Source organism: Mauremys mutica, chromosome 18, assembly GCF_020497125.1.
Source record: "Mauremys mutica isolate MM-2020 ecotype Southern chromosome 18, ASM2049712v1, whole genome shotgun sequence".
Taxonomy (NCBI): Eukaryota; Metazoa; Chordata; order Testudines; family Geoemydidae; genus Mauremys; species Mauremys mutica.
In genome coordinates this window covers 11,709,324-11,721,903 of record NC_059089.1, presented here as the reverse complement: position 1 = coordinate 11,721,903, position 12,580 = coordinate 11,709,324, and the positions used below count along the sequence as shown (strand labels likewise).

General features: G+C 52.9%; 1 protein-coding gene across 1 annotated transcript in view; it reads left to right on the top strand.

The window, feature by feature from the left end:
• The window catches only part of NIBAN2 (niban apoptosis regulator 2), a 100,489-nt gene that overhangs the window by 37,895 nt on the left and 50,014 nt on the right, over positions 1–12,580 (top strand). The window contains exon 2 of the mRNA XM_044992404.1: positions 12,349–12,479. Within this exon, the coding sequence (XP_044848339.1) occupies positions 12,349–12,479 (131 nt within the window). The remainder of the gene's footprint in view (positions 1–12,348; positions 12,480–12,580) is intronic.

Genomic DNA, 12,580 nt, shown 5'->3' with positions numbered 1-12,580 from the left:
GGATGCAGAATTCCAGACTCAGATGGAGGACAAGGCCTGTTCGCGCCATATGTACATGGGCAGTGCTGGGCTGTTTCCTACTATACAGTCTCGAGTGCTTTATCTAGCGACTAGATTAGAGTTAAATGACTTGAGCAATGAGACTTCCTTCTGGTTCTTCAGAATTCCAATGCCATGAAATCATTCACTGTCCATCGGCTACAGAACTGTTCAGAAATGATCCTTGGTACAAAACGGACCCTGCCGGGTGTTGGTGGAGGTTTCGCTGTGTGAAATCTCTTTCTAAAAGATGCCGTGAATTAGCCTTTTCAACGTTTTGCATTCCCGTCCTGCCAACTTATAAATCGGTTAGAACCATATTCGACTTGCATGTAACATTTAATACACACGGGTGTGCAGTAAAGGAAGCGTCAAGCTATCCCATGCATTTCCAACCCCAAATAGGTTAACTAAGCTGTCAGTATCTAGCAATTACTGTCCTGGCCTCCAGGGAACAGTCAGCCAGTGAGTTGTTTTGATGTGAGGGTGTATCTTATTAGTGGAACTCAATACTCCACGCTGTGTCATGTGGGTGGCATTCTGAAATACGTCGGAACGTTGCTCCTCAACTTGCTCATGCAGTTTTTAAATTCAATTCTGATCTCGCTTCTTATCCCAGCCCTTCTCTGAACCTGAAGCTAGCGCTCCGAATCCAAGCACCCGGTGTTGCACCATGCTGTTTTTCTCCCCCACAACTTTATTCCCTCTCCATATGTATTGAGCAGGCTGCACAGAGAGAGCCCATCCATCATGCAACCAGAGTGGAGGCTTGTGTCCATATGAAGAATGACATCTGGCAACATCTGGGGTGTGCAAAAGGAAGCAGAGACTGTCACTGGGAGAGAAGCGGCCGGTTCTGAAGCTCTGCTAAACCCATTTAAAAGCCACTTAACCACACACTCTTCTCTAGCTGTTAGATTAGAAAATAAAGAGGGGACCTGCCAGTGTCCCCATCAGTTGGTTTATTTAATGCTAACTTGTGGCCTATGTAGGCTCCAATTGTGAGTCTAAAGCCAGCAGTTTGAGAAACTCGCTGAGTAGAGCTGGCTGGAAAATATAAATGGATTTTTTTTTTTGCAGGAAACTTTTGAAAAATGTTAATTTCCTATGAACTTTTGACAAATAGGCAAACTGTAGATGGAAAAATTCTTTCATCCAAAAAAAGGGGTCTGTGGAAAATCTTTGAGTAGTTCTAGTGTTGGGAACAACTTTGTTTAACCTTCTCCTTTCATTCAAGGAGGAGGAGGATTACTCGAGCGGTTGGTTTTTAATCCATGCTCCTGGGTTTGCAGGCATTCTAGGGCACCTCCTCCTGCTTCCTGATGTTCTGGCCCAGTGCATCTTGTCTGCTGTCTTCCCTGTAGAGAAGAGAACCTGCTACCACCACCATCTTTTGCTTCGCTCCGCCTGTGCTCGGCCTGCTCCATATGGAGCAAGTCAAAGAGGAGTTTTTCTGATCCAGGTGGAGCAGATCAGAGAAAGGAGCCGGAATGCAGAGCACTCATATACCCCGACGCCATACGAGTGATGCCTCGAAGGAGTCCAAGTTTTTTACTTTGAAATCAGCCCAAAGGAGAGCAATGTGGAAGTGTTCTGCCTTTTCTTCAGCGTGGGTATGGGGATCACATTAAAAGGCTTAGTGCAAGGGCTGCTGGAGAACTAGGCATGCATTCGCATCCTAAGTAAGGGAAACGCTTGATCTCTCCCGGCATGTGGAGGACAGTCTGAGTCTTCCCACCTGGTCGGGCATGCGACTGGGAGCAGGGCCGGGCTCTGCTAGCAGGGGCTGCGACAGATGGGAACCGAGGCAGCGCATCAGTAGAGCTGGGGATTCGGGGTGGGGAAGGGTGTCACTTGCGCAGTGTGTGTTTGTGCTAAACTGACCCTCCTGCACTCTAGCAGTAGGGCCGCCCTTTGAGTAGCAAAACTCACTAGCCTGTTAACTTGATCGCTGGGCCTTAATGGTGACCGTGGCAAGCCTAGCGTGTGGTGCAGAAGGTGGCTCCTACCTGCCCCCGAGCCCTGGTTGAGGCTACCGTACCTGTTGGACCCCTGCAGAACGCTGCAGAAGTGATTCTTAAAGGGACCCTAGCGCCTTTAAATCGCCCTGTTTTCCCTCCAATAATTACAAGTGAGGTTAGAGTTATTCGTCTCGTTCCATTCTGTCGACTCCTACACGGGACCGTACCCCTCCACCAGCCGCGCCTCAAATGTGGGGCGCTGTGCGACTGATGTGACTTATGCCGGGAGGTTGAAATGGTGGTGGGTTTCCTTCCTCCAGTGGCTATATGGATATGGAGTTTGTGATTCTGCATTTCTGATTTTAAACTGTTCTCAAACCAAGAGAACAGCGAAACTTTGGGGTTGTAAAACCAGTGGCCTCCCTCAGCGAGGGTCCAGTGAAAGGGGCTGTGTCTGTCTGCACACACTTTGACAACACTTTGTGTAGTTTGGTGCACTGTTTTTGGCTCTCCCGGCCCTTTATTCCTCCCCTCTTTATAGTGGGTCAGTCCCCCTGTTTGTGTGGGTCCCTCACCCAGCAGGAGAGAATTAGCTATTTCTTTAAACAGGATTTTTTTTTAAAACCACAGCAGCTGACTAAGAGGCAAGGGAAGGGTCAAAAGCCCCACAAAAGTCACTTATATTGACTGAATGCCACGTAGACTCTGGCTCCTCAGTGCAAGAGGGGGCTGTGTGAGGAGCTCAGCAGACGTGGGGAGTCTGAAACACAAAGCAGACGCTGCCTCGATCCCTCTTGCCGTGTGTTTTGACAGGGAGTCGGTGCTGGAGTCTGGGAGTTGCACCACTGTAGTTCTCATGGCCAGTTTAACCGTGAACTAGATTCTGTGTGACGTGTATCAAGGCTTCCCCCCCCCAGGGTAGTTATTTGGGAGGGGGAGGGGAACACAGCGTGGGAGGTCCCAGAACACTTTTGACTTTAGAGAGGTGGTGTGTCCTGATCGGACCTTTTAATTCATAAAGAGCCACGGGGGTGTTGATCTCCCCTGTCCTCCCCTTCGTTCAGTGGGGAGACATGCATAGGTGGCACGTGAGCCTTCCGGTTTTGGGGAGGCTCACGTGCGAGCATCGAAAGCTCCCTAGAAGTGTGTGTGGGGAGGCCCACTGGTGCCTGGCCCCTGGCCGGACACCTGCTTGGCCTCTTCCCCACACCCGCTGCTTGCTCCTCTCCGCCGCCTTCCCGGAACGGGGTGGGGCAGGGGGCCATCGAGAGGAGCGGGTGGGCGGAGGGGGGGGGGAAACCTTGGGAGAAGAGGTGGGGCGGGGCCACTGTTTGGGCACTGGTGCCCCCCCCCACACACACACTCTTCTATGGAGCTTTTCTATGATGCTCCAAAGGAGGCGGTGGGCCAGCGTGCCTCCGGAGAGGTGAGCCACACCGCATCTGTGGCATTTTCCCCCCCGCAGGGCTGGCCTTTTCTGGGGAGGCTTAGCCTGCCCATGCCTCTTAAACACACCACCCTGGAGAGACGAGATGCTGCGCTGGCTCTAATCTCCAATCTGGTTGTCTGGGTTCGTTGGAGAACCCTGAGATGGCCATGCTGTCCTCTGCTGAACGTGTCCTCTCCTTGGGCCCCGGTCCCCTGACAGCCAGCCCCTCTGGGGGAGAGCAGTGTACTGAGCTCGCTGGATTTACGTGGACAGGTGAGTGGGATTGTACATGTCAAAGGGACCCCGGTGGACAGTGCAATGGAGAGGCACCCCTGTGTAGCTTTGCTTCCCCTCAAGGACAGGGAGCCTGCCGCTGCCTAGGACTCACCCTGAGAGCCTGGCTACCCAAAGAACCTCAAATCTCTCCAGATCCAGCTGACGAACCTGTCTGCAGCTCTCTGGCCTAAGCTCGCTGGGACTGCTTGGTCACAGCCCCAGCTCTGCGCCAGCCTCCCCATGGCGCCTGTTTTGAAAATGCCTGCAATGATCCTCCCTAGAGGACCCTCCCTGTGTGATCTGCTTCAGTTAGTCCGTGGCTGGGACATGCCTGTCCTTCCTGAACACCTGCTCAAGTGCTGGTCAGGCATTCCTGCTGTGGCGCTGAGAAAGCGAAGGGGCCTTTGCCTGTAATTGCTCACCCTTGGCGTGTGTGGGAGAGATGAGACCCTGGTACCAAGGGAGATGGGATGCAAAGTTCCTCTGTAGTACTGCAGCCCGGAGAGCTTCCAGCTGGCTTGAAGGGTTGTGGAATTCTCTCAGATGGCAGCGCAGAGAGGTTGCACCAGTCTTCCTTGCCATTCATGTCCTGCCCGCTTGCTGCAGGGCAGCGGGAAGGAACAGGCCTTCTCTTCACTTGCTTGGTGTTTCGGCTGCTAACTGCTTTCAGTTCTGGTAAACCCAGTTGGTTGGGGTGGGGTGGGGGGTGTTGCCACAGGTGCTGGAGGACACTTGAACCCAGTCTCAGGAGCTGGGGAAGGACCAAACTGTTTGTTCGGTATTTAATGCCAGTTAGGTAATAATAGGAGATATACCAATCTCCTAGAACTGGAAGGGACCTTGAAAGGTCATCGAGTCCAGCCCCCTGCCTTCACTAGCAGGACCAATTTTTGCCCCAGATCCCTAAGTGGCCTCCTCAAGGATTGAACTCACAACCCTGGGTTTAGCAGGCCAATGCTCAAACCACTGAGTTATCCCTCCCCCCTATTGTACTGAGGTATCTTGTGGAGGCCTTGATGAAGGCCAGAGCCCCACCATTAGCTGCTGCCCAGTGAGACGGTCCCTGTCCCAAAAAACCTTCAGTTTAACCAGCCCAGATGGGGAGCTGAGTCGGAGGGAGAAAGTGACCTGCTTGTGGTCTCATAGCGGGTCTCTTGCACAGCTGAGAATGGAACCCAGATCTCCTGGTTCCCAGCCCAGTGCCTTATTGACAGGACTCCATCTCTTCAGCTGACTTTGGGGATGGGATGCATGCTAGACCCCCCATGTCTCCTCTCCTGAGAGGATGGAGCTGGGGCGGAAGAGGTGGGGGAAGCTCCTGTCCCATGGGGACAGGTCACAGTGTGATCACTCCATGCAGCGGAGTCACTTTTGGGTCACTTCCACAGGAGGAGCCAATAGCCCAGAAGAGACCATGGAGTTGTTCCAAACCTTAGTCCCCAGTTTGAACCAGCAGAGGCGCTTCTTCCCCTGGGACTTAGCACCAATCAGAGAGCACCTGTGAGTGGGAGGGGGAACAAAACTCACCCGCAGCCAAGCTGTTCGGTAGGTGAACTCACTCGCCTTCCCGCTGGAGTCCGCAAGCCCCGGGATGCCTGCTTGGTGTGTCCCGGGTGCGGCTGAACTCCATGGGCGAGGTCTGTCGGGTGTGGGAAGCCCCTGCAGCGTTCCCATCCTGTTCCTTGCCTTAGCGGGTGTCATTGGCCCTTAGCGGGCGAGCGAGGTCCCCTGTGCCATACCGGTACCATTCCCTTTCGTGCACTCTGAGAGCCATTGTAAAAATGGCTTGTCTGTATGCCTCTTAAAGCCAAAGGCCAGAGGCGAAAGTGCACAGTGGTTTCACCCTGCTCCCCACCCCAAATCCTCCAGTCATTGCTGATAGCCACAGGAAATCCTTGTGTGTGGTGGTCCCAGCAGTGAAATCTGGCAGGGCTCCCTGGCTGGAGCACACTGTCTGCACGAAGTCGTGGGTTTGTTAAAGTGACGGAAAACCTTTTCCTCTAATTCCCCAATGGTGGTTCGCCTGGGAAAGGATTTTGTTTGAAAGAATCCCTGTGAAACGCAGCTGTTGCCTCTCAAAAGCAGAAAGTACCTGCTTAGACGCTCCCAGACTGGCTGAGTTTGTGTCTCACCCTTTCTGCTCAGCTCACCTTAAGGAAAGCTCTGCTTTGCCAACCTGATGCCTTTTGTCCTCTGCTAGGGGCAATTCACTAAGGCAGATGCCTGGGCTTGTCACTAATTCCATCGCAGAATGGATCCGAGTGGATGGACGATCCTACAAGCAAGGGTTGGGAGAGGGGGTGGGGAGGTGCGGTGGGATCTGTACAGATCCTGATCTAAACATGGTCTCTCTAAGGCCTGGGGTTGTGGCTGGAAAAGCCAGAGCCCTGCTGGAGCAGGTGTGGTGGTGCGGAGGCCGTTTCGGGAGGTATCTATGGCTGCAGTGGAAGAGCAGGCTCTGTTATACTGTGCACCTTCCCTGCTCTTCTGTAGCCTGTCTCGTCCCTACCCTCCATGGAGGCTAGTCCCATTCTTGGTGCCACCCTCAGACGGTCCGTGTTCAGGCTGCATGCGCTGCAGGAAAGTTCCTTCAATGCGCCGCTAAGCACGTACGCAGGGCTGCTTCCGTAAGTGGTTAAAAGTATCCTTGAGCCCTGCTCAAAGCCCACTGAGCTGGCAAGGCATGCGAGCCGTTTTCCTCCATGTTTCATTCTTCGCTTAAAGAGACTTAAGAAATTGATTGGGGGGGAACCCTATAAGATTAACTCCGTGACCTCTCCCCAGCTATACTGTTAGGTCTTTCCTCGCTGGAGGAGTGAAAAGTCTCTGCAGCCTCTGTTTATACCAGGGGTGGGCAAATTTTTTGGCCTGAGGGCCACATCTGGGTGGGGAAATTGCATGCAGGGCCACGAGTGTAGGGCTGGGACAGGGGGTTGGGGCGCAGGAGGGGTGCGAGGTGCAGCAGGGGGCTCAGGACAGGGGGTTGGGGTGTGGGGTGCAGCAGAGGTTCGGGGTGCGGGCTCTGGCCCAGTGCCGCTTACCTGGAGCGGCTCTGGGGTGGCAGCGGTGTGCAGCGGGCCCCGTCCCCAGCCCCGCCCCTGCACTGCTCTGGGAAGCAGCCGGCACTACATCCCTGCAGCCCCTGGGGGAGAGGAGGCAGAGGGCTCTGCATGCTGCCCTTGCCTGTGGGTACCTCCCCTGAAGCTCCCATTGTCGAGGGCAGCGCGTGGAGCCCTCTGCCTCCCTTCCCCCAGTGGCTGCAGGGCCGTGGTGCCAGCTGCTTCCTGGAGCAGCACAGGGGGGCAATCCTGGGGGCTGGATCCAAAACCCTGAGGGGCCGGATCCAGCCCACGGGCTGTAATTTGCCCACCCCTGGTTTATACCATAACACCACCATTCTTCCTCCATAACCACAGTCCTGTATTACACTCACTCTACAGGATGTGCAATACGGGCATGCTAGTATTGACGGAACAATCTTAATGTCTGGAATTTCCTGCCTCTGGGATCTCAGGCTTTTTGTGTATCTAGCGTTAATAAGTGTGTAACCCACAACTACACTGGGGCTAAGACACTGCATGGAGGGTGGGAGTTTTAGTAGGGCTGGGCATTGGCCTAACTCTGCTCCCACTGAAGTCCATGGCAACTCAGAGGCAGTTAAGTCCCAGTGTTGTGGAGATGGAAGGGAAACTGAGGCACTGAAGGGGAAAGTCACTTGCCCAAGGTTGCACAAAGAGGCAGTGTCAGAGCCGGGAATAGACTAGTTCTCAGGTGGTGTCTGTTCAATGGACAATGGTCCCTTCATGTCTCGGCTTTCAAGCAAGAGTCCAAAGGGGACCTTCCCTGCTGTTCTGCAGTGTGCATAGCGGGACCCCGCTTCCCATGCTGTGCAGACATAATCACTGGGAACAAGCAGCCGCGTCAGCTGGGAGAGTTTGTATTGTCCCGTCCCTGGCATGGGAGTGGTACGGGCAGCCTTGCTGACTGCACTCAGTAGCATCCCTCGGTAGATCGTGACGGGGACATGTGTTCAGGGGCTCTGTCTTGGATGCAGTATGGAGGGAAAAGTCACACGCCAGAGACACGGCTCTGCCCATCCATCCTGAACCTTCTGACGGCCTGGCTGGTGGATGGGTGAAGCAGAGCGGGCTGCAGCAGAGACCCTGCCCTCGTGTGCTCGGAGCTCTCTTTGTATGCCCTGCTAGTGTGCATGTGCCGCGTGGTCTTGGGGCGAAGGGCCAGCTGTGTGTCAGTGACGAGATGGAGGGGTAGACAGATAGGGATTTCAGCTAGTACTGGGATGGAGTGGTCTGCCAAAACCATTCTCGTTCTTAGTGTTATAAATCCCCCTCCTATGGGAGGTGTGCACAGTAATGTACAGACCGACCAGGCAAGGTCCCTGCCCCGAGGAGCTTACAACCAAGCAGCCCAATCCTGCTCCCACTGAAGTGTCTGGGCATGCCCAAGGCATGCGTGCCTTAGTGAGTAACCATGGGATCTTATTGTTCCCAAGAACGGCCATACTGGGTCAGACCAAAGGTCCATCTAGCCCAGTCTTCTGTCTTCCGACAGTGGCCAATGCCAGGTGCCCCAGAGGGAATGAACAGAACAGGTAGTAATCAAGTGATCCATCCCCTGCTGCCCATTCCCAGCTTCTGGCAAACAGAGGCTAGGGACACCATCCCTGCCCATCCTGGCTAATAGCCATTGGTGGACCTGTCCTCCATGAACTTCTCTAGTTCTTTTTTTAACTCTGTTATAGTCTTGACCTTCATAACCTTCTCTGGTAAAGAGTTCCACAGATTGACTGTGTGTTGTGTGGAAAAAATACTTCCTTTTGTTTGTTTTAAACCTGCTGCCTATTAATTTCATTTGGTGACACCTAGTTCTTATGTTATGAGAAGGAGTAAATAACACTTCCTTATTTACTTTCTCCACATCTATCATGGTTTTATAGACCTCTATCATCTCCCCACTTAGTCGTCTCTTTTCCAAGCTGAAAAGTCCCAGTCGTATTAATCTCTCCTCATACGGCAGCTGTTCCATACCCCTAATCATTTTTGTTGCCCTTTTCTGAACTTTTTCCAATTTCAATATCTCTTTTTTTGAGTTGGGGTGACCAGGTCTGCACACAGAATTCAAGGTGCAGGCGTACCATGGATTTATAGAGGGGCAATATGATATTTTCTGTCTTATTCTCTATCCCTTTCTAATGATTCCCAACATTTTGTGTGCTTTTTTGACTGCTGCTGCACACTGAGTGGCATCCCATGGCATCCTGTTCTGGTATCACTCCCTGTTGCCTTGTGGAACGTGGATTGGGAGCTGTTCGGGGCAGGGGCTGTCTTTCCTAGGTAGGTGCTTTAGCATACGTGTGAGCACTTGGGGAAAACTGATGATAGATAAAGTCCTATTGATTTCAGTGGCAGCATGACTGGGGCCTAAACTGAATGGGGGCTGGGACTTTGTAAAGGAACCAAAAGGGAATTAGGCAGCTGAATCCCACTGAACTCCCTTCAGGTCCCTTTGAAATGCCCTGCTGGAAAGCAGCAACTGGCCCAGATGACGGTACTGCTGGGGCGTGCAGAGTTTCTGGAAGAGCTGACCTTGTTTTCCCTGGGTAGCGGCTTGTGTACGTTTTGCTTTGCATCTTCCCTGGGGAGCTAATGGGCAGGCATGTTGTGGAACGATCGGGAGTAGGTAGCAGTGGAGCAGGTCTGTGGTGGTTGCTGGACGACTGTTGGGTTTGGAGCTGGCAGAGGATTATAGAACGCTCCTCAGCTGGGGGCTGCGACTGGTCACTTCAGAGCCTGTCTCAGCTGTTGGTTTGCCTGTTTAGGCCCCAGTTAAATACAGTGTCTGCACTGGAGGTGGAGTAGGGAGGGCAACCTTTCTCCCTGCTCATTACTGGGTCGGTGCAGGACCAGCCAAGCCCCATCCTGCACTTCCATTATCAAAGCCATAATCCCAGTGCCTGTGATCTTAGGCTGCAACACAAACAAGCCTTGATGTGAGAAGGGTTTTCTCCTAGAAGAAGCCTTGGGGCAGTTAAGAATTTGGTCCACGTGTGTCTGACTCACTGGTGTTGTCCTGCTGTGAGTGACTTTGCTAGTATAACCCGCTGCTCAACGTGTTCTGCCTCTGCTGGAACCACACTGGATGCAAGTTTGACTCTGTACCAGCCCCAGCTTCCGAACCTGACTGCAGAGGTTCATGCTTTTTAGCTCTGGAGGTCTCTGGTATCAACCAAGTTGGTGGCCAGCATGAACTACTTGGTATCCTCCAGAGCGGTTAAGGGAGTTCTTTGCAGAATCCCAAAGAGCTGGGGAGGAACTTCCCTGATCAAATACATATTGGAACAACTGGGCCTAGTACTTGCCAGCTGTTGCCACGCTGCGTGCGATGGTTATTTTGAAATGTCATGGCGACAGCGGGGAATGAATTTGGATCGTGGGGCCCTAACAGCAAACTGAGCCAAGGAAGAATCTTGAACTGCAGTCAGTATCTGGCCTGTGACACAGCGGAGAAATCCTGGCTGGGTGATGGGGGAGCGTCGGTGGTAGAGGCTGACTGGTCCATGCCAATGTAAGTTACCGAGTGTTTGCCACCCCGATAGAAAGTTCTCCTTTTGGTATGGAACAGCTTGTGTGTTAGACTGGCAGCCGGGCAGGAGGGACACCTGGGGCCTTGCCCACACGAGAAAAGTTTTTGCTGGCATAGCTATACCAGCAGAGTTATACTGGCAAACCTTCATCGTGCAGAAACCGCTTATACCAGTATAACAGAGTTTCTCCCGGCATAGTGATTCCCTGAGACGTAGGAACTCGCCAGTTCCCTGAGACAAAAGCTATGCTGGCAAGAGCACTCTTATGCCTGTATATCAGGGTTTATACCAGCATGAAAATCACAGCCCTGACCAACACAGCTAAGCCAATAACAAGTTTAACTGTAGAGCAGACCTTCGTTTTGAATATATTGTCACCTGGTCCCAGGGGTATGTTGTACTAAAATTCCCCTGTGAATTCCACCGTCTCTTGCCCCAAGTCCACCAGTGACTGTTCTCGTATGAAACAAAACTGAGTTCCCACCTGACACTATATGAGCAAATCAGGGTTTCTGGAGTCTCTGTAGGAGTCTTTCCTGCATCCCTCTACTCTGCATCTTGGCCTCTGCTTCCAAAGACAGGAGCATGACTCCCAGTAGGGAGGGCAGCACTCTGGGCGCTGGCCAGCTCTGCCTCCTGGCAAAGGTCACTGGTATTGCTGGCACTAGGAATGGGAAAATATTTTGAGTGGCACAGTCTGCCCACATGCCCTTATTCACCACTCCATTCTGAGTTGCACGATTCGGGTTTGTTTGCAGATCGGACGCTGATGGAAATGTGACTCACCCAGCCCAGGGCTGTTTGATTCAGTAGGACGTGCTGAGCGCCTGCACCCGGGGGCAGGTTGCATGTGGCGAAAGCTGCCCTCCCTTCACCAATGAGAGAGCTGGGTTTGGGGCCAGACTGGGCACATGCAGGTGAAAAGTGTCCTGCAGTAAGAGGATGGAACTCCCCTTCAGGCAGGGAAGGCCTCCTGGGCAGCGTGTGAATAATAGGCTGCTGGCAGGTGCACTGGAGCAGCTCCCGTGGGCACTTGGTGGGATTCCTTCCATAACCGGGCTGGACTGTGGGATGTGCTAGAAACGTCCCAGATGGCCTCTGGTTGGCTGACTTCTCCTGGCACATTCAGAATGGGAGGGGGAGGAAACAGGCAGCACTGAAGTGACATAACAGGTTATGGACTTTGAGGTTACCCGGGCCACTCGGAAGACAGTTTTTAAGACATTTTTGTAGAGGTGGAATTCCCCAGTGATCAGTGCCCTGCATGAGCCTGTCACGTTGCACCCAAAAAGTAGCAAAAGCACCATCTTTCTCTCATGCCTCTTCCTGTCCATCCCTCTAAGAGTGGGGCATGTGGGCATGAGGAAGGCATATGCCAAAGTGACCCCACTTGGCATAACCACTAACGCAAGAAAGGGCTGGATGGTCATGGCAGAAGGACTCCTGCTTATGTATCTGGCACAGTGATGTGTGCAGTAGAAATGCAGGCAGACACCGTGAAGAGCCGTTTATTGCAAACTGGGAGACTACATGGTCCTAGCCTAGGTGCAAGTGAGTTCTTCAGCATAGGTCTTCCAGGAGTATTGTGATCAAAAGAAAAGTTGGACGTAGCGGGAGAGGGGGTTGTTTTAAATGTGGAAGCTATCTAGACTAGGAGGAGAAATGAGCACAAGTCCTGCTAATGCAATAGAGTGTGTATGGATTAGTCAGTAACCCACCGGCTGCTCATCGGAGTAAGATGATTCCACTAACACCGCCCCCCGCCCATGAGCCCACAAACAGATGGCCAGTGATATGCTAACCATCATGATAGGGCTGCTTTTAGCTGGTAGATAGTCCCCCACAGCTGCAGGAAGTGAGACACTTCCTTACTAATAATCTCGGACCGGTCCCAGGCTTTCATGTTAAAGTGCAAAGTGACTCGAGGAGTCTCCCCAGCAGATGGGGGAGGGGGTTTGTAGCCTGCCTGTCTGGGGGGGGTTTGAGATGTTTTGAAGTCAGGCGATCTGTGTTAAACCTCTCTCCATTTTGACTTTCAGAGAAAACCGGGAAGGTGCTGGGGGAATTCTGCCAGTTTTACGAGGAACAGTATGGAGTCGCGCTCTTCAACAGCGTCCGGTATGAAATCGAGGGCAACGGAGGGCCGCAGTCCCAGCTGCTCCACCGCAAGGTAAGGGAGAGGCTCCTCAACAGGCTTCCTCTGAGCATTGCCCTGTCCTGGGATCTCTGGCTCACAGATGCTGGCTTGGGTTGCTGCTCCCTGCAACATGT